The following is a 21,821-nucleotide window of genomic DNA, read 5'->3' as shown; positions in this document are numbered from 1 at the left end:
GGGCTGACCATTTGGCACTGGACAACCAACTGGTGTGTTCTTCCCTGGGAGGACCACCTCTCCGGCTCCCAGTTTTTCTCAGTTGCCTATCTTTGTGTAGCGTTGAGGCCTCACGGGCTTTTCTTTATCCACTTTAGCATGTCCACTGGTGCCATCTTTAACGGCCACTAGAGGAGTTAGAAGGAAGTTGTGGAAGGAAAGCTAACGATGAGCTGCGCTAAGTGACTTAAGCAAGCTGAGCAAGGCTGACAATGGGTTCACAGACAAGGAAGAGTCAGATTGGTGAGACCTGGGGGTTGGGGGGCTGAGGACAGCAAGCTTTTCTTACAAGCTCAAGGGACAGAGACCAAGGAATAATAGACAGGCTCATGAGGCTTGATCTCTGAAACTATATACAAAAAGGAGATGTGTATATGAAATCCCAACTTCTACATTCCCAGTAGGGTGTTGCTAAGGAAAAAGGGGATTATCTTTAATGATTAAAAGTAGAAAATATAACTCATTCCCCAATCTGAGGAATCTCAGAAAATGTAAGTAGAAAATTCATAATGTCTGCTCACAGAATAAAGCAAGAGTTAGATAACCTTAAACAAAAGACAGGAAAAATATATTCACAATGTAAGTATAATATGTATGTTTCTATGATGAGCTAGAGAAATAGTGCAGTATAAATGAGTTTTTATCTAATAGCTTTAAATTTTCTAATGCAGAAAACCTTATCCCTTTTCATGTTCTAAAGGTGCTCAATAAGTATTTACAAAACATCCATTACTTTGTTCTATGAGGTAGTCACACATCTATGGCCTTTGGCATTTATATTCTAGCCACCTGGGCATGGTGGGCACATGGGCACATGGCTGCAATTCTAGTATTTTGGAAGTTACATGTGAGGTTGGAGACTTGAAAGTTTTCAGCTACATAGTGAATTCAAGGGCCTGGTCTTACATAAGACCCTGTTTCAAAAACAAACAAAAAATGTGTAGCCTGAATATGTATTTATTCTGAAGGAATAAACTTTTTGCAAAAGCTGTCTTCTAACTTTTCAGGTGCTTGGACCTTATCCATGTTTTATCTGCTAAATCTATAGTGTCTAAGCACATGCAGGGATTATTCATTTTTATCTTCTAAAAATATATGGCATATAATGTTCTAGAAGAAGCAGCCATCAAGGACATATTTTCTGATTATTACATGCTAATATATATTTTACTGAACAGACGAAGACCTAGGAAGCAAGCAGATCTAATCCTAAAGGCTAAAAAATGTGAAAACTTAATAATACAGAATCCAGATAAGGAACATCCAACCACAGCATTCAGGTTAATGTAATACTGTTTCTTAAAGCTGTGTGGTAGGTTTCATGAAATACATGAATGGATGGTGTATGCTCATACCAAAAATATGAATTACTCAAATTAGTGTTTCTTAAGAGAAACTTTTTGATGGGTATAATGGGGAAACTGAGATAGATAATAACATATGCAAATCCATTTTCATACAGAAAGCCAAAATTGAGGGTAAATGATCCTTTATGTTTTCTAGTTTATGGTGAGACAAGATACAGGAAAAACCATCACTTTTTTAGTGAGTGAAAGAACCTCAGTGACACAGCCAGACTGAAGGTGAACATCTCCATAGTCAATGACTGAGGGTACCATGAGCAAGGGGAATAGCCTGTAATGTTTGGGGTGTTCATGGGACCCCACTGACCAACACTTTAAAAGAGATAACCCATACCTGGCCCTGGGACTTTTATTTGCTAGCCTATGGTGTCTGGAAGGAGCATTGTTTCCCCTTTACAGAAAGGCCTACATCCGTGTACACACTGGCAGTGGATTAAAAAAGAGCATGTGAAGTGAGGGGGGTGGGATAATCAGGTGGGCAGAGGAAGACTCAAAGGCGAGGGGATAGGGAATGGATTTGATCAAAACACATCTTTACACACGTTTGAAATTATCAAGCAATAAAAAAAATTATCCAAATTATATTCTCTGATCCAAATAGGAAAAAATAACAATTAATGACGTAAATGAAATTGAGGTCTCGGGTTCCTTCTTACCTCTGACTCACAGCCAGCCAATTGTTGATTAGAAAGTCCTTTGCCACATACCGGCCAACTTCAGATGCCGCCACAACTTCTATTATATTTGTGTCATTAAAAGGGGACGGAGACACAGTGATGGCATACTCCATAAATCTACAAGAGTCCAGTTGTAAAATATAAGCAAGCTTTAAACCCCAATAAAAAGTTCATTTTCATGTTTTTTTTTTTTACAAGCTCATGGTTCTAAGTTAGTAATGCACAAATATGTTTGTTTCTTTTTTGCTCTGTTTTGGGATGTGGATTGTGTTTCTCCGGCAAGCGCGTGTGAGGTAAGTTGATCATCTCACCTGTTGAGTAGCCATGGTTCTTTACTGCAGCTCAATGCCTGAAGAAGATGGATCCTTGCCTCTTCCTCGGTTGTATTGATGTAGAAACTTAACAGAAAGTCCCACTCCTTATCACTTCCCAAAGCAATGCCATTGCATAAAACGACTCTTTGAATTGGATAAGGTATTCTGAAAGGCATGAACAGGAGAAGGCATTCCCCACAGTAGCTCAGGAACACAGTTATCCAAGTTAGTCATATATTCAGAAGTAGGAATTTAGTGAAGTTATTTGATATCTGAGCCATAAAGATTGAAGATCTAAAGAGCTAAAGGGGGAACTACTATCAGCATTATGATAAGAAAAGAACATTCATTTAGCATATCGGTTGAGTTTTCAAAGAAGTAAATTACAATAACGCAACATACATCAATAAGTTAGTTTGGTCTTGGGTCTCTTTATCACATTTCCTTAGAGTCCATCTGAGGTGATAAACAAAAGGCAATGAAGTCCCAAACACCAGAGTCTCAGTTCTTAGTGAGACTGCAAACTCAGATGGGTGGCGGGACAGGACTCCAATATGTTCACAGATACAACGTTACCAAACGACCCAAAGAGCAACCTATTAAGATGTAAAACAAGCCCAAACCTGCCCATCTGTAAGCACTTAGTGGGAGAATAATACACCAGCAGCCAAAGACCATGGATCTCAACTCATTACTGAATGAGTCCTAATCTGTTAATTTAGATAATCATTTTGTTTGTTTGTTTGCTTTTCAAGACAGGGTTTCTCTGTTTAGTCCTTGCTGTCCTGAAACTCACATTGTAGACCAGGCTGGCCTCGAACTCAGAGAGCTGCCTACCTCTGCCTCCCGAGTGTGCTACCACCACCTAGCTTAATCTTGGGAAGCAGAGGTAGGTGGATCTCTATGAGTTTGAGGCCAGCCTGATCTGCAGAGCAAGTTCCAGCGCAGCTAGGGCTGTTACACAGACAAACCCTGTCTCAAAAAACAAAACAAAAAAATAAACAAAAAAAGATAATCTGTTTTTCAGGAAAGGGTGACTGAAAAGGAATTAAGAAACTCAACCAAGTGAAAGCAAAAAAAGATCCCTCCCAACCATAAGCACACCAGCAGGGTAGAGAAACCAAGGGCGTTGATATAGGAGCTGAGGAAGGGGCCTACACTGTATCTCTTACACAGCCTCTGGATCGGCCATCCATTTTCTGAAGAGCTCTTTGGACAGCTGAAGACAGTCTTCAAGACCCAACCAACAGGCAGCTTCAACAAATTTTTCCAGTGACAGCCTTGAAGAAAAAGCCAAAGAGAAGCTGTTAAAGTTGAATTATCACCTTCATTTTTTTCTGCTTCTAAGAATGTGCGTTTCACATGACAGTGAGAACTTTAAAATATCCTCTAGCAACATCGAGTTGCTTTTTAAAAAATAGCTTTTCTGATGACGAGTTTATTAAAGATTCAGAAAAATATTTTCAGAGAGTTTTGTTTTTCAGGGACACCAGAAAAGCTCCTAACAAATAGTATTTTTTCGAAATTAGAATTAAATGATTGCCGTCATTTATCTCCCTTGAAGACACATGGGTGTGCACACACTCCGCATCTGTTGTCAATTTACTCTCCCCCTCTTCTTCAATAATCCCTTTGTGTATTAAAAATATCCGTAGCGTATCCGATCTAATATGCTAAAAAATAAAATGCTTTCTCTACTCAAGAAAAGTTCCTTTCTCCCCGAATACAATTTGCTTTCCTCGCTAAGCATCTGGTTCTTCCTCCTGTCAATTACTGTGTATACGTCCAAAGAGAAAGAGAGGAGTTTGTTTTATTCTTACAGCTAAGCACAGGTCTGCATTACTATTCAAAATGAGTTCGAAGAAGGGCCCCAACAAGAATGAACACACGGAAGCCATGCTTTGTTGTGTGTCTTGCTACAGTTGTTAAGTTTGGGGTCTGGGCAAAAGAGGCCAGACCGAAAATAAAGAAACCAGTGCCGTTTTGCCCCACCCTCCATCTCAACTCAGCCTGATCCGATGTTGTGATAAGCAGTTTGGGATGTGCATGGGTAGAGGTCCCCTGACAGATACTCTTAGAAATGTGTTTATATGTTCACTCCCTCTCCCCACCCAGCCCAAACTTGGGCTAGCTGCAACAAGATGGGATTCTGTAAAAATGAGCCTTTCCCAGAAGTTGCTGGAGGAGAAACACTGGCCCAGGATGCTACCAAATGTAAGCTACTCCAGTCTGCTTTACGAGAGCCTAGACTGTGTCTGGTTAACACATGTGTTGCACGGTTGGGTGCATCTGTGCCTTCCTGTTTATTCACACAATTTGCCCCCGACACACACACACACACACACACACACACACACACACACACACACACACACACGCACACACGCACACACGCACACCATCTACATACTTAGCTATCCAATTCTATGGACTTCTAGTTGTAGCCTATGGCACTGATTTCTACTCCCTCAGCAGGATAGTCCCGAGTAAAAATGATCATATTTTTGTGTAGTTTTATTTCTTGTTTGGTCTGATTGGTTTAGGTTTGATGTTTCTAGAAGCTGTAGCTATAGTTGTTGGCTACCACCCACCCCCAAGTCTAGAATTCCAACACACACACACACAAATGAAACAGAGGTACCACAGCCTCATGTTGCCTTTCAGCTCCTTCCTAAAGCATCGTGAAAATGTACTTGCTCCCCATAGGACAGTCATTTCCAGTCGGTAAGCATGATCATATACAAGTGACCCTTCAGTACTTACTGTCCACCTAGTTCATGTTTGTGTCATGGTACAACTCTTGCTAACAATAATACAGAGAAATGAGAGGTAACTAGTTATAAACTAGTGGGCTGGAAGGACATTGAGGATGAACCCCATCTCTAATCAGTTCTAAGCCCTCACCCCCTGTGTCCCTAGTAACACATCAGTTTTTCAGTGATGGATAAAGGAAGGGGAAGTATCACAAGTGTCTCTCAGTAAGATTTAAAATATGTATATGAAGGGGAGGAAGATGGAGGTAGCAGAGCTTTGTGGAGGGCCACCCATTAAGAACGTTGTTTCTTCCTCCTAAAATGTGTATTTTTATAGATTTTTCTTTAGTTCTTTTTTTATCTGCTCTGCTATATGAGTTTTAGTCAAAAGAGTAGGTACCATGGTACATCTGGCACCATGTAGAGATGTGACTTTATGAATTGCCAGGAAAAAAAATCCTATCTAGCAGGAGGCTTTCTGATAAAGAACATAGACGAATCATTAGCTCTTCTCTTGAGTGTTAGTCCAAACAGGCTGGCCATAAGGAAATGGCCCCTCAGATAAGTTTTAGTTTAAAACATGTGCTATCATGTAGGTTGGCACAACTCTCGACATTGTCTACTTTAATTCCTTAAGGTTCCTCCACTTTACTCTGCAAGGAACTCTGTCTTCTGCACTGAGTCCTGTCTGTCTTCTCTGACAGGGGAGCTGAGAAGTGTCCAGAGCAAAAATCCTAACGTCAAGTCTATTTTCCCCTGGTGGCTTTCCCATGGCCTGTGGTTTGCTGGTGGAGAGTAGAAATCCTTAGCACAATCCTTCACCTGTAGCAGATACACTTAAAATTTTAATCAGTAATTTAATTTTTGAAAATACAGGGTTTAAACTTGTATGTGCACACACATGTACATTGCAGGTCAATTAAGAACTCAAGTTATTGCTTCCTCTGAGGACACACATAGTTCACCAGGTCTGGAGTTACAATTCTCAAATAGCATACAGACTCAGTAATAGATACTACGGTTTTAGTTATTAAAAAAAGATTCTCTTTCGCAAATCTGGAAGCCCACCTATTAAGATAAGTCATTTTATTCAGTTATAACTATGTAAAAATACTTACAGAGCTAAATAATTGTCTTGTAATGTGGCCACATTTTCTCGAATTATAGCTGAATAAGTATTCCATATTGAGTTAAGTCTCTTTAGTAAATACTTCTACAAATCACAAAGAAAAGTTACCATTATTTCTGGCACACAACACTGAATTCCCAGTGTATTATTGTTTATCTGAAATATATTAATAAAGAACAACAGGCTTTTTCAGAAATGATCTTTGTTACTAAATACACTGATTTATTTTTATACTTCTGCGGGTTCGGTTGCTTCACACAGAAAACCACAGGGAGAGTCATTTGCTATCAGCCCAAATGCTGTCAGCTGGTAAACACGAGGCTACAAAAGTCAGGCAGTCATTAACATCACTGAGAAACAACTAGGTGCTATATCAATCCACCAAAACTCTTGGAGGCAGTGCAACACTCAGTTTGTACTGATTTAGCCAAAACCTGTCATCAGAGGCCAGCAACCCTCCTGTCATCACCCTGCCTACACTCAGTTAAGCTCCTGATATTCCTTTGGAGATGAGAAAAAGGAGCACCTGGAACCTGAGGTGTTTACAACATCACCCTCAGAATGACCCAGACACTCACTTGCAATCACCAGTCTCTGGTTCACTTGTGGACTTTGACTGTCCAGAGGGTTGCTTCTAAGTGTCTACTCTGATCTCAGTCTTGACGTCTTTCTTCCATATCCTATTGAAGAGCTACTGGTGGGATTTTTCCATTTTTTCTAACCCCTCTTGACGGCAGCATGCCATTGTTTTATTCATAGTGCTGATTTCCATCTTTCTCTTCCTAATATCGACAGAGACTTTGAAACTCTTATTTTTTTTTTCTGGAATATATTTTGTAGGTTGGAATTGCTGAATCCTTAAGACACAAGTTAGGGTTATGAGAACAGGGTTTGATAAGAAACTATTTGTTTGCCTATAAATTTCTTTGGGAAATTGTTCCTAATATATACTATTTTTCTCTAAGAAGAAGATATATAATTTCTACCACTTCTGGGCCTTTCTTTCTTCCTTTACTCTCTCTCTCTCTCTCTCTCTCTCTCTCTCTCTCTCTCTCTCTCTCTCTTTCTGGATACACCCTCACTTCATCAAAAATGAAAAACCCTGCCAAGCTTCTTCCTCACTCATCTCTAAGGCAAGGTCTATGGCTAATAGATTTTTCTTCTAAGAATAATCAGTTGTAGCTAAAAAGAAATAAATCACCAAACATCTGGAATAAATAGAACATTGCTTTTGGAAAGGCCTGACCCACAGATGCTGGCCAGAACACAGAGGCAAAGAGGGTTGATTTAAAAGCCACATAACAAAGCATGAAATTACCTTCAATAATGGGTATATAGCATAGTTGTTCACATCAGAAATAACATTCCTGTTTATCAAGTTTACCAAGACTTCAAACCACACTAGGATTTCATCTTCTTCAGCAAGGTACTTGGTTAAATCAAGTGCTGTCTCAATTTCAATATAATTGTTTCTGTTTGGTTTAAAAAAACACACACTCAAAAAACCTTGACCTGCTAAAAGATCTTTCTTCCCATATCTGCTCCATTTTTTCAATGCCTAACTTCAACAATATGTGTAAACCAACCAAGTAGAAGGGCGGAGAAAGTCCAATGAGACTTTCTTTTATGGGTATGATGATATCATAACATAGAACTCAACAAATGGTGTCAGGCCTTTGTATCCGCTCAGTTCATCCAAACACCCACATTAGAAGCTGTAGAAAACCCAGGCCAACTGTTGAGTTATGGAATATTGAGTATTCATTATGTGTTCTTACGACAATATACATTCCAGTCAATAGTTATCAATCACAAGCTTCCTCAGATGAATGCTCTGCCATCGGCTGGTGGGCAGAGAAGCCAGCATAGGACACTGCAGTTGCCTGCAGCTAAGAGCATCACTGAGAAGTTCAGCTGGTAGCTAGGAAGTCAAGGAGGGGTCTCGGAAAAGGTGCTGAGTACTGAGAATAAAGTTCCAAAGCAAGAGCATACACACGGAAACACCCCAGGGGGAAGGGGAAGTCAGAGAAGGCCTCAAGAAAGAAACACTCGAGAAGAGCAGCGAAGGCCACGTGTAATTGAAAAAGGCAGAGAGGGCAGCCTGGGACGAAGGAGAAGCAGTGGGGAGCACCGTGGTGGGCTGGCAAAGACAGTAGGCAGGACGTTCTGTGTCTAGTGAGAGGTAAAGCAAGTGGATCAGGTCATTCTGTGTCTAATGAGAGACAAAGGTAACAGATCAGGTGGTTCGAACCTGAGGAGACCATTGAAAATCAGGATAAAGAGGTAAGATTTCTTGGTAAGGAAATCTAGGGGGTTTTTTTGTTTGTTTTGTTTGTTTGTTTTTTTTTTTTTCGAGACAGGGTTTCTCTGTGTAGCTTTGCTTCTTTTCTGGAACTCACTTTGGAGACCAGGCTGGCCTTGAACTCACAGAGATCTGCCTGCCTCTGCCTCCCCAGTTCTGGGATTAAAGGCATGTGCCACCACTGCCCGGCTGAAATCTAGGTTTTTTAAGTAACCAAAGTAATGTGGTAGAATTGATGCCTAGAACTCCTACTGTGGCAGTGCTAAAAGCCACAAGGGAGCTCAAAGGAACGAGAGGCTGAAAGCTAAGGAGAGAGACCGGAAGGAAGATGACAGAAACGGCTGAATATGTAAGTGGTAGAAGTCGTAAGGTGAGAACTCAGAAGGCGTCACCAGGAGTGGATAGATATGACATGCTGAGTGACTGAGCATGAGACGTGGGAAAGGCGACAGCAGGGTGTCTCTGAGGTTTTAAGTTTAGGCAATGGAGAGAATGGCACGTGTCACACACACACACACACGCACACGCACACGCACACACGCACACACACACGGGAGAGAGAGAACAATAAATAGCAGAGACAACTTAGAGACGAAAATAGCCTTCAGTGGTTAAGGTAATGGATTGAAATGGCTGCAGGATGAACACAAGACAAGGGAGGCAAGAGGGAGAGACGTCCCGTTAGAACAGAATCGAGCATCCTATGTTCCAGCATCGAGCATCCTGTGTTCCAGCATCTGAGCATCTTACTGAGCCTTGTACCTAATAAAACAACCACTTAAGTTATCAGACCAAACGAGTCATCCCACGGAAAGTAGGAAGGCGACATAATTGTGCTTTAAGGATGCTCACAGTGATGGGAAGAAGTGAAGTCAGAAAGTCAAGGGTTCTCATCCAAGGGTCAAGAGGCCAAAAGGATGATTCTTGGAGGATGTGGCCAGCGGTGTCCAAGCCAGAGTGACTCTAGAGAGGTGTTTCGGCCAAGCATTGAGCAACAGGTCTCAGAGGGAATAATCAGTAAAGAAATGGCAAATACTCATCACATAAGACAGGCATAAAGGAGGACACGCTAGGTAATTTATTATATGATAAATACATGTATTAAAGAATATATAAATTAAAATATATATAGGTAGATAGATAGATTGAAAATTTAAATCTTGGATATATTTCTGGTTAAACAGTGGCATGGCTTATCCTAAACAAATCTAGTACATACATATGAAACTTATGATTCTGCAGTATATCAATATATCCCAGATATCACTACCATTATAGACATCAGCCATCACCTTTGAGTAACTTCAAAATATCAGTTGTTAGTCTATTTATAGCCAACAACAATTTATGCTATAAAAGTCCACTGAGAACATGGAGTTTGGCCTAATCTTAAGTTTATGTGTTTGGTTTTATTTTTATTTGTGTTTTGCTGTCTCACAGCAATCCTCCTGCATCAGTCTCCCAGGAGCTGAGTCACAGGTTGGAGCAACCATGTCCTGCTTTGGACTCTGTTCTTCACTGGCTAAGGCCTCTGCATACTAAAGAGCCATTCCGTAGTCACAAGGCTATTATTTTTGTGAAGTTTTCAAGCTACGCCCTTTACCGGTGAGAGCAGAAAAGACACTTACTTAGACAAGGCAAAGGCATCGCTCACCAGCTGCAACCTGTGAATGACAGGAATGGCCTGCAGGAAGAAACCCAAACATGGTCAAGAAAGGAGGAAAATATTTTCCAAACAGCACATTCAAGACCATCAGCGCCTAAAAATCCCTTCCTGAGAAATTGTCTCATAGGTAGAGAAATAGTGTCTATGAAGACCGGCCCATAATTTGCTGATTCTGTATGTGGTTTTGATGAAATCCTTCTGATAGCAATTATAATGATTAAACCTGCCAGAAATGTTACCAAAATACTCCCCTAAAACATACTGTGTTAAAAAAACAAACCCCCAAACTGACATTCAAAAACTTCTCCAAAAGAGAGTGTACATATTGAATGCTATTACAATGTCTTTCTTATTTTCAGGAAAGTTTTGGCACAGCAGATCGTAAATAAATGTTACTTAGCCCTATTTTTGTAGCACTGAGAGATAATTTTAAATGGTATCTGCACTCTAAAGACTTCACTGACATGACCCAGTGCCCCCATATTCACAGAGAGGCAGAGACCAGTAACCACCCTAAGTCTATAGACTTCTCTCTGATCATCCCAACACCAATAGCTCGCATACTGCAACCTCAGTTTAGGTCCTCTGAGGCTCCCAAAGTCTCTGGTCATTCCTCCAACACCTCCCAGCACTTTCATTTGGTCCAAGGGAACTTATCCTCCCAGCACTCCCAAGCATTTGAGTACACCAATCCTAATTCTCTCTTTGCTAATAGTCTCATTTCATTGTGGGAGTTGCAACGTTTGCATTTTCTAGATACACTGAGTCACACTAAGTCTGTCTTATTTGGTCACCAATTGTGTTGCCAAAGTTGTTTAGTTAGGTGCTTCAATAAATCAGTCTACAATGGTGTCAGGGAATGATTGCCCTAATGACAGAACTTCGTACCTTTATGGCTTATAGTACCATAAGAAGCCACTAAGAATTTAGCTCATCTGAAAGAGGTTTTAAGAAGAAATATTATAAGTGGCTTTTATAGCTTTATTTCAAATATCAATAACATTTTCTTAAGTTACTGAACATATTCTGAGTGCCTGAGTTATGTCTGGCCTCCATTAAACATAATGCACCATCTTTCCTCATCTCCACGGGAACACTTTCAGGTTAGCCTTACATCTTAGAGTAAGATTAGTCTATTAAAACCACTATATAGATGAGGAAAATCAAACACTAGTCAAATGCCAGCCCAATATCACACCTTAGGCAAGCAATACAAAACTGTGAGCGGACATCTCTTGACCCATAGCCCAAACTCTGGGCCAGTGTGCTGTACATTGTCCTCTGCTGTGGAGGCTGCTGTGTCCCCAACAGAGAAACTCAGGACAGATTTTACTTCAGCTAAGTGGACTGTCCAAAGTTCCACATGAAGTCATGTAGACTCCAAAGCCAGCATCCCTGCCTACTCATGCTTTGAACCCTGTTCTTCATTGGTTAAGCTTTGCTTAGGTCAATCAACTAAAGATTGACTGGTATGACCTGTCCAACCATTTACCATGTATAGATTTAATCATGATTCATAAGCTTTTAAAAATAAAGTGATAGTGGACTATTGATGTTTCAGAAATTAAACTCGCTCCTCTGAGTGAGAAGAATATTTTTAAGAATATAGGTCAGTAATTTTTAGCATATACTATGTGCCAATTGTAAGCTTAGAAACCTTACGTACAGCTTTACCTACACGGTCTCTAACTCTCATGATGAATTCAACAAATGATATTTTCATTGTGAAAAATAGAATCAAGCATTGAAGCAACTTAGGAAAATATACTCTGATTCTCATTTCAAAAGGTAAACTTATTTTGGAAAAACAAGAAGAATGTTCAAAAATATACATTCACCCAAAATCAGCCCTTCCTAAAAATGAAAATAAAACTGTCTCCATCATTGATGGTAGAGAAGGGACTTTCCATCAGAAAGCACATCCTCCAAATGGACAGTGGATGATGCTTAGTTAAAACACCCAAACCAGCCCCTACCTTAGGATCCTTTTCAAGCTGTTGATTTAATTTCTTCCAACCTAACTCATCATAATTAACTCTGTAATATCCAGTCACGTTGAAGTTTAAAATCACCCAGTCACTGTCAGAATCTGAAAGTTGCATCTCAGGGAATACCACTACCAAAAAAAAGAAAGGTTCTTAAAAAAATTTCAGCACATTAAAAAAATATATAATACATCCATACTTCTAAACAATTAGCCAATAAAATAAAAGTTAAGATAGCTCTTAAGTATATATTGGTCTGCCATATAGCTACATTTTCATGTATAATCAGTTTTAATTTGAAGTGTGTCTTTAAAGCTCTACGTTCAGCAATCAGGTTTTCAAAAACTCAACATTTTAACAAAATGTCTATCTCTGTTTTTATATGTGTGTATATATGAAGATGTATATATATGTATATATAATACATACACACCACACACACACACACACACACACACACACACACACACACACACACACACACATTTACTTACTGCTGCTCTTGTCTAGCCAGACTAAAGGTTGTGTGGTTCCATTTTTCATCCAAAAAATAGGGACAATCCATGTGTTACTTTTTGGGAAAAAAGAAAAGAATTAGCTATTTTCACACACAAGAATATACACTCAGTCCAAATTAAAGGGACGCCAAAATAGCAGGCCTCCAAGTCCATGGTCAATCCCGGCAGGCACTCGGGCTTTGCTCTTGGGGTTACTCGCTGCTGTTTCTGTCAGCCAATGTTGCTTTGACTGTTTATCACCTCTCCCTCTTGCTGTCTCTTACAGACTTACCTCTTAGAACACAGACAGTTGCTGTGACTGCCTTCTGTCTGAAATGTGGAAGGGCTGATTTTACTAAATTATAGCCACCTGGCCTCACTCTGGGCTATTCAAATACTTCAGGCAGACCCAAATCTGTCCATGCCCAGAGAGGTGAAGGGTAGCTTAAAAAGGAAAAGCTTGCCAACATTTCAAAACACTTCTGAGCCTTGCACTTTCTCTCCACCTGAAACATGTCCACAGGCATCAGTCGTGACATTTGTATTAACTGAATGTCTACATTTTCCTCCGCTGGTGTCTGTGAACTGGATGAATCAGCTGACCACAAGGACTGCATTAGTCATTAAGAAAGACACACAGTTCAGGCAATTGTTTCCAGTCTTCTTTCAACTCTCACACCTGGCATCTTAGTCCTTTAGCTGTGAGTCTGTGTTTATCTGCACACCTAAGACTCCACCTACTTCTCCAAAGACTCAGAACGTTATAGAGCAGTCTACTGGCCTTCAGTTTCTCTCCCCTGGGGTTGTGAAGAAAGAGTAGGACTGTTTGATTTGTTGTTATTATTGTTAGTGCGTGTGTGTGCGCGCTGATATCTACTACAACAAGATGTGAGGGTCAAAATTATTTTAAACAGTTGCAATTTAACAAATCAGGGAAGAAACAGAAGGCAGGAAGGAAGAAGGTGGTGAGCGGCATGCTAGCACTCACCGCTGCATTTTTACATGCCTCCCCATTCTATTTATGTTGCAGACAATGCAACTGGAGCTCAGAGGACTTAAATAAGACCTACACACAGTCTGACTTTCGTGGAAGCCAGTGTTTGAATCAGGTCTAAAGGCTATCATTTTAAAGTTGGAGATAAAGCTTTAAATGCACACACACACACACACACACACACACACACACACACACACACACACACACACTTGCATCTCATAACGCAAACACATATGCACAGCACTGTCCTCAAGGAGGCATCGACCTCTTGGTTCTATGTCTAGGGGAAAGATTGCAACAGGACCCTCTTTTTTTTCTGAAAAGTTGTGCCACTGGTGACATCTTCTTGTCTCTCACCCGAATCCCGAGTAATTCATTACATCAGTCTGACAATGAGGAGCAAGTAGAATTCTAATGGTCTGGTCACTCACGTGACTAAGTCCCAGGTAAGGGCACACATTGATCCCTAGTTTTAGGCTTCTGGCCTTGCTTGGTATTTAGGGATCTGCCTTACCCTAGTTCGTACACAGTGCCATCCCTTCAGGGAGTCACCCAGCAGCAGGGCATGTGCTCAGCAGGTGTTACACTTCCTCACTGCTGGTTGGTTTCCATCCCAACGTTGCTCAACCCCAAGCCTAGTGATGATAGAGGAATAAAATAACCTACTTGTGGTTTGCAAGAGTTCGATTTTCAGCCTTTTCGAGATAAAATGGCTCTTGTTTCATGACACCTGTAGACACGTTTAATGTGACGACTGGAAAACCACCTTGGTATGTCCAGCTGTCCATTATGCTTTTCACTGTTGTTGGCAAATGGGTTATATTCTGCTCATCTATGGCCTGATTTTGAAAAATCATAACAAAAGACAGACATGGTTTGTCAGCAAGACCTTGTGAAGCAGCAATCTCCCCCAAAGAAATGAAACAACCATCCTATCCTATTACTTCATTATATAATAATCCTCAGTGATTGATATTCAGAACTGTTTATCCATACATGGCTTTCCCTCTGGTATCTGGGAGGGGATTTTTTTCCAGGACACTCATGGGAACAGAATCATGGATGCTGATGCCCTTATGTAAAATAGAGCAGTGTTTCTATGTAAGTAGGTACTGCAAGTCATCTACAGGTGACTTGTAATACCTTCACAGTGCAAATGGTATGTGAACATAATAGTTATTACATTGTATTGTTTGGGGACTAATGGCCTCAGAAAAGTCCGTATATGTTCAGTACAAACAGAACTTTTTCTATTTTTCATCTTGGATTGGCTGAATATACAGATATGGAACCACAGACACAGAGGACTGGCAATATGAATGATTACTTATTCATTCATCCATTTATTCATTGAACACATACATATTTAGGGACCTAGTAGGTCACTTTCTAGGGCATAGAAGTACAGGGAAGAGGGTTTTAGAAATAGGGAAAAATCATGTTCCTGTTCACTCATGGCCTCCTGCTCTTGTACTGTATCAGACCATGTTACTCAGCAAGAAAATGTCTCAAAGAAGGACAATTACCATTTGAAAATGTCTCCACAGATCGTCTTGCTCAGCATTTGAGTAAGAAAAAGTCTCCAAATATGACTGTGAAAACAGAGGAATTGGGGGTTAAGGCAATAGGATGCCAAAGCCATTTATGTTTGCTGCTAGTCGGATAACACTCTTATCAACTCACCTTAAGTGCGTTGATAAACACATGCTGGTTCAGGAAACCATCAAGCATCCGGGCCATACATGCTCCCTAAGGGGACATACAAAGCCATTCATGAACTGGACAAAAGTCAGTATTTACACACAGACACATTCCCTTTTTATGAACACTGTTCCATGCTAATGCTTCTGATTGCAATTCTGATTGAATTCCCTGTTCAAATTATCCTCAAACATGTCAGTAAAATAGCAGATTGTCACTGAGTAGTGAGTAAAGAGTGAGCGAATGTCCTACATATAAAGAGTCGGGGTACACAAAAATGTTTAAATTACAATATTTGCATGTAAGGATAAAATTCTACAAAACAGAAGTTTGGAGCTGGGGAGATGGCTCAGCCGGCGGCGAAGCGCTCACTGGGCAAGCAAGCAGGAGGACCTAAGCTCTCCCCTTAGAACGCATGTACAAAAGCCAAGCTTATGTGCTTGTAATCCTAGAACTGGGGAGACAAAAACAGGGGAATCCCTGGTGCTGGATGACTACCCTGCTTAACCAAATCAGCAAGCCCCAGGCCAGTGAGAGACCTGTGGGAGCCCACAGAGGCTTCCTAATGAGAACTTACTCAGGGTCAGAGAATCTGAGCTTGCCTTACCCAGCAGGGCTGCATAATGGGATGATTTGACCATGGGCATGCTTACCTGGTGTTTGGGAGGGTCTACACTTGGCTGTATGGTGTACTTTGATCGTACAAGGGGGAAGTCTTTTGCCTCTCCCCTTGGCATATTATAAAAAGCCCTTTTGAATAAACCTCAAGGCTGTTGGGTATTGATCCAGACCTTCCCGAAGCTATCCTGTGTTTCTGTCTTTCGTCTCATCGTCTAGGTCTCTCTTTCTCTCTGACATCTCCTCATTCCTCTCTCCTCCACCTAAGAACCCTTCAAAGGTGGGAGCAGGTTGGAGCTGGACTCCCACAGACTCCCACAGATGGCGCCCTGAACATGGGACTTAGGTACAGAGGATAGAAAGAAGGAACTCTGCGGAGCAGGGGGCATGCCTAGTAGTTAATTAAAGGAGGTGGTGATATTCTAATCTTCGGGAGTAAAATTGTAAGTATGAAGCAGAGTAGTTAAGAGTTACGCTGCAGCAAGTATCTCTCTGTGTCTTTATCTATTTACTAAGTTAGGTTTAAAGTTGTAAAAAAGTCTTGGTGAAGGTGGAGAATATAGGCTTTAGGTGTAGGAATATGGTGAAGGTTTAATATAAAGTAATTTAGCATAGCAGCTTTTGCCCTCACCAAAGCATGGACAGGACCTAACAGCCACTGTGAATTTAGCAGTCCCAGTGGCTTTAGAAGTTCCAGAAGCTGCCAATGACACTGAGAGCCAGCACAAACAGCAGGGTTCTGCACGCCTTCTGCCATGGCTGAGTCGAGGTGAGGAGAATGCAATTAGCCAGCAGAAGGACATGGCTTGAGGTTACCAAGGTGCAACCTTGACAAGCCAAGCAGAGACACCACACAATGAGAGAAGCAAATGGTGGCACATGGAGGCTAGGAGTGTAGCAGAGACTTTGGACCCCAGCGGCCAGAGCAGGTCTGTCACCTGGAGCCAGAGTTCCTGGCAGCCAGAGTCCAGCAAATCATCTCTGGAGAGGCTAACAGAGAGCAGTGCTGAGCAGCAGAAACCCTGCAGAGAGACTGCTGCCCCAGGCAAAAAAGCAACATCAGCCACATGAGCAGAAGCAGCTGGAGGAGCAGCTGAGATGTGCTGGAGCCCAGGGAGCTGTGGAGGTGAGGCAGAGGCAGAACAGAGCTCCAGGCTGAACAGTTAGAATGGGCTCTGTGGGAACTGCTGAGACTGATGCAGCCCTAGCTCCCAGTGGCAGAATGTGTGTGTGTGGGGGGGGGGGGGCTGAGGCAGCACTTGGCCTTGTAAGCAATGCAGCAAATCTGGAAATGGGAGCCAGGGTGCAGCAGCCACAACTTGCCATGGCTGGTTTTCTTCCTGGACCTGAGGTGATGCTTGAGAGCATGTAGCAGCATGCACCATTCATCCATTCAGTGCAAGGCATAAGAGTACCCTTGGGACGTCAGAACACAGGGGTCCTGGGAGGACGATCCAGTTACTGGAGGCACAGACAGACAGGGACTATAAAAGCTGAATAGAGTCAGCAGATAGGGCTATGCAGTTTCTGTTTGCTGGCAGTTTGCATGGCTCCTTTGAGAGACAGCTTTGTGGTTCATGCTGGATGCAAGGAGTGCTTTCTCAGAGAGGACTCTGCACCAGCTCAGCAAGCAGCTTTTGCCCTGGAGCAGTTTTTGCCTAGGGAAAAGCTAACACAAAGTGCCTCTGTAGCTCAGAGGAAGGCTTCAGAGACACTTGCTTGAACTGGGTTCCATGCAAGGGAAACTGCAAAAAAGTTTTGGTTATGGGACTCCTCATATTTGGAGCTGTTTGCTTCAGAGTCATTATGACTTGGACTGCTATACAGGGACTTCAGGGTAGCTGACAAGCCAGGCCCTGATTTTGAGCACTCAGAGGAACTTTTAAGACTGGTACCAGAACTGTCTTTTTTAACTTTTCAGACCTAAGAAATGGTACGGACAGGAGTGATTCAATTGCAATGGTACAATTTTGACTTTACTTATGCACATAGGCTCTATCAACTGGGATGACTTATGAATTGTTTTGTGTGTGCATATATATTTTTTATTAACTGTGGTGACTCATAAACTGGTGTAGGAATGGAACTATTTATGGAACTGTTTTGTGTAAAAAATGAAACTGTTTATGTAGAAATGAGGAAATCTATCCAGGTTCAAGATGCAGCTTAAAAATTATAAAGAAAAGGGGGAGTTAATATTCCTCAGTCTCTTTAAAATTAAAAAAAAATTCTTGTCCCTTGAATGGATTAATGTTTGCCTGTGTTAATGTACCCTATGTTTTGTAAAGTTCTATTAAGGGATTGCTCTTATATGTTTGCTAAAATTTGTAAAGTGTAAATAGTTCTTTTGAGAATTTGCTTTTGGATGTAAGTTTGTGAGAGTTATAATTGCATATAGTAATATTCATACTAGAATTATGATGTTAACCTGTTAATGTTAATGATGATGCTGAGGAGTCCTTAGATTTGATGGAGTTGCATCAGGAGTTTACTGATTTATTTGATGCAATTGTATCAAGAGTTTGTTGATTTAAAAAAAGGGGGCTTGGTGCAGCTAAGACTGCTGTAATCATCTTAGACCCATTCCAAAAGGCCATTCCATCTTTATCATCCTCTGCTCCTTTACTAGGAGGCCTAGCAGCCCTAAAGAGCAGGAGTATTGCTATGATTGCTCCACACACACATACACACACACACACACACACACACACAGAGAGAGAGAGAGAGAGAGAGAGAGAGAGAGAGAGAGAGAGAGAGAGAGAGACTCTGAAAAGTTTGCTTTTAAAGCATCAAGGTATATAAGTCTGTTTATAATAATAGATATGCCCAATATCTAATATGACCTCACTAATAATATTTGCTAAGTGCAGCCTGACTTTAAAGTATTTTCTGACATTGATTAGACAATAAGATTAAAGTTACTTTAACCCAAAGTTTTAGCATTTTATAGTCCTTAGAATCCACTCCACACAACTCTGCATGAGAACAGAAAAAAACGTAAATGTGTTTTTACCTTGTTGTAAGTATATATGTCAAAGAGTTCATTTATTTCACTTGTTTCTGTGAAATTTTCCACCTCAGTGGACACAGCTCTAGACTCCAGGGCATGATCTTCTCTAAGGACACCATGTAAAATGTTAAAAAAAAAGATCTCATTCTATAAAGGAAAAGATTGAGCCACATTAACTTCTGAGAGTTACAGAAATACAAAATCCAACATTCCTAACATAACTTCCAAAACCCATATTGAATGGGGAAAGAATATTTGAAAAATATCTGAATCACAATATGCCCCAAACATTAGAATTCCTTGAGTAACAAAATGATAGGCCATCTTCCTTCCTATTTCTATCTTTTATTTTGATTTTTAAGAAGCTAATTACAAAAGAGTGTGATTCCTAAGAGTCATGTATTTCTCATCAAGATAGGTTCCCAGCACTGTCTCTATGTAGTTTCAATCCACTAGATTGTATTGTCAATTGAATCCATGGCTCATTAAAACTGATTGTTGTTTTTCCATGCATAGTCACAAAGCAAAAAAAAAAAAACCAAAAACACTGGACATATAAATTGACAATGATGCTGACATAGTAACTTACAACTGGAAAGGAATCTACAGACTAGATACAAGTGTTTGTAGTTCATGTATTCTGAGACAGCAGTTCATTATACTGTATTGGGAGCCACAGGACTGTTTAAGACACTGGCACATGGGCACATGGCAAGAACAATTTCTCTCTGATGTGAAACTAGAAAGAAAACTAATTTACAGCCAAAGAGGAATTTGGGATTAAAAATAAAAAAACAGAACAGAGATTGGGAGAGATGTTGCACAGATGAGTTATTCTGCACCCTGGTGAGTGAGTTAGCCCCTGATACTCAGGTAAAGCCTAAAATCCCTACCAATTGAAATTCCGAACTGACTTCTCATGCTGCATACCACATCAGTATCCGGTAGACATTCCTATTCTTATCTACTTTCATTTGTTAACATTCTGATCAACTCTTTTGTATTCCTCACTTAAATTTTGATTAGCAATACCATCAATTAGGCTTATATTAGTTACTTGACTTGTTACTATGACAAAATATACCATACTGCCAAAAGTAAACTAAGGAAGAATGGGTTCATTTTGGTTTATGGTTTGAAAGTTGTGGGGGCCCAAAGAGGCTCCCTAGTGAGGCCTTACTCAAGGTCAGAAAGTCTGAACTTGCTTTCCCAACAAGGCTGCATAATAGTATGATTTGGCCAAAGGCGTGGTTACCAGGTATTTTGAAGGGTCTACACTTGTTGGTATTTTATACCTCAGCCTTGAAAGGGGGAGGTCTTTTGCCTCTCCCCTTGCTGATGTATAAAAAGCCCATCATGAATAAACTCAGGGCCACTGGGTATTGACCCAGGGCCCTCCTGAAGCTTTGCTGTGTCTCTATCTTTTTCTTCATCTACATCTATATTTCTTCCTATTATTTCTCAATTCCTCACTCCTCCACTCAAGAACCCTTCGAAGATCAGGACTGGTCCCTGACAGAGAATGCAATTCATTGTGGCTGAGAAGTCATGACAGTAGGAGCTCAAGGCAGCTGGTTACATTTCATGAACAGTCAGGAAGCAGAGAGAAATGGGTCTTAGTGTTCAGTTCACTTTCTCTTTATAACTTAATCAGACCCCTGGTCCATGGTATTGCACATAATTAAGGTGGGTCTTTCCACCTTAATTAACCCACTCTAGATAATCTAATCTAGATAATAATAATAATATAATATCCTAATCTAGATAGTAGGCACATCCAAAGGCTATTCTTTTTTTTTTTTTTTTTTTTTTTTTTTTTGGTTTTTCGAGACAGGGTTTCTCTGTGTAGCTTATATATGCTTATATATAATCTTATATATGTTTACCCAGAAGACTGGCTATTAGGTGATTCAAGACTTTGTCAGTTTAATAATATTAACTACCTCAAGGTTGTTGCCAAAATCTGCTCTTCTAGAAATGGGAGGCCTATAACATAGAGTAATGTATCAACAACTTTATTGTTTGAGATGATGCCTTGCTGTATAACCCAGGTTGTTTTTTAATTTTAAATCCTCCTGCCTCAGCTTCTTAAATAGCTGAGATGGTAGATGTAAGTTACCATGCCTGGCTCTGTCTGAAATTTTAATGGAAAATGGATCATTTGGGAATTGTGTAGTAACTACAGAATGTAGAATTCTAAAGCTCTCCTATTGCTAGTTCAGTAATCATACTCCATGTAGCAAGTATTTAGAAGTCCCTGAACAGGTTTGAGCCTATTCATTAAGTGTAGGTTTTGTTAGTGTTCTTGAGAGTGTCTCATTTTGATCAACATGCCATAGACACAAGGGAAAAATTTTGAAACTCCATAATTCATGCCCTAAGATAATCACTACCACAATTTTGGCTTTAGTATAATCCTTCCCAATGCTTCTCATGTATGTATTCCCATAGTGGCACTACTTTACTTACCAACATTTTGAGTTTTTGTTACTTGGTCCTCATAACCATCCCCTAAGACAACTGTTATATTACAAATGAACAGAAAGATAAATCGGAAGGAACCAAAGCCAAACTTAGTTTGGTCAAGCCCCAGATGGAGTTCTTCTTTTCTACGTATAACAGATAAAACTTTTATGAAAAGCAAGGTGTTACAATAAATGAACAGGCAGTTGTCAAGACAGTGGATCATCAATCATTTTTTTTCTTACTTTCTTAACAGTTCTTTTACTCATATAAGCCACCATTTCTATCTCTTACATTCATTTTACT

At 40.5% G+C, this 21,821-nt stretch overlaps 1 protein-coding gene across 1 annotated transcript in view; it reads right to left on the bottom strand.

The window, feature by feature from the left end:
- Window positions 1–21,821, bottom strand: part of Lvrn (laeverin) — a 60,798-nt gene that overhangs the window by 12,981 nt on the left and 25,996 nt on the right. The window contains exons 7-18 of the mRNA XM_052741451.1: window positions 19,056–19,199; window positions 15,407–15,472; window positions 15,250–15,315; window positions 14,390–14,562; window positions 12,724–12,800; window positions 12,221–12,360; window positions 10,207–10,262; window positions 7,595–7,748; window positions 6,266–6,360; window positions 3,567–3,674; window positions 2,392–2,559; window positions 2,060–2,197 (exon numbers count right to left, since the gene is read on the bottom strand). Coding sequence (XP_052597411.1) covers window positions 2,060–2,197; window positions 2,392–2,559; window positions 3,567–3,674; window positions 6,266–6,360; window positions 7,595–7,748; window positions 10,207–10,262; window positions 12,221–12,360; window positions 12,724–12,800; window positions 14,390–14,562; window positions 15,250–15,315; window positions 15,407–15,472; window positions 19,056–19,199 — 1,385 coding nt within the window. The remainder of the gene's footprint in view (window positions 1–2,059; window positions 2,198–2,391; window positions 2,560–3,566; window positions 3,675–6,265; window positions 6,361–7,594; window positions 7,749–10,206; window positions 10,263–12,220; window positions 12,361–12,723; window positions 12,801–14,389; window positions 14,563–15,249; window positions 15,316–15,406; window positions 15,473–19,055; window positions 19,200–21,821) is intronic.

The sequence above is a fragment of the Peromyscus californicus genome, unplaced genomic scaffold (assembly GCF_007827085.1).
Source record: "Peromyscus californicus insignis strain IS unplaced genomic scaffold, ASM782708v3 Scaffold_17__1_contigs__length_78620276, whole genome shotgun sequence".
Classification (NCBI taxonomy): Eukaryota; Metazoa; Chordata; class Mammalia; order Rodentia; family Cricetidae; genus Peromyscus; species Peromyscus californicus.
Note: the sequence above shows the minus strand (reverse complement) of the source record. Positions and strands in the feature narration are given on the sequence as shown.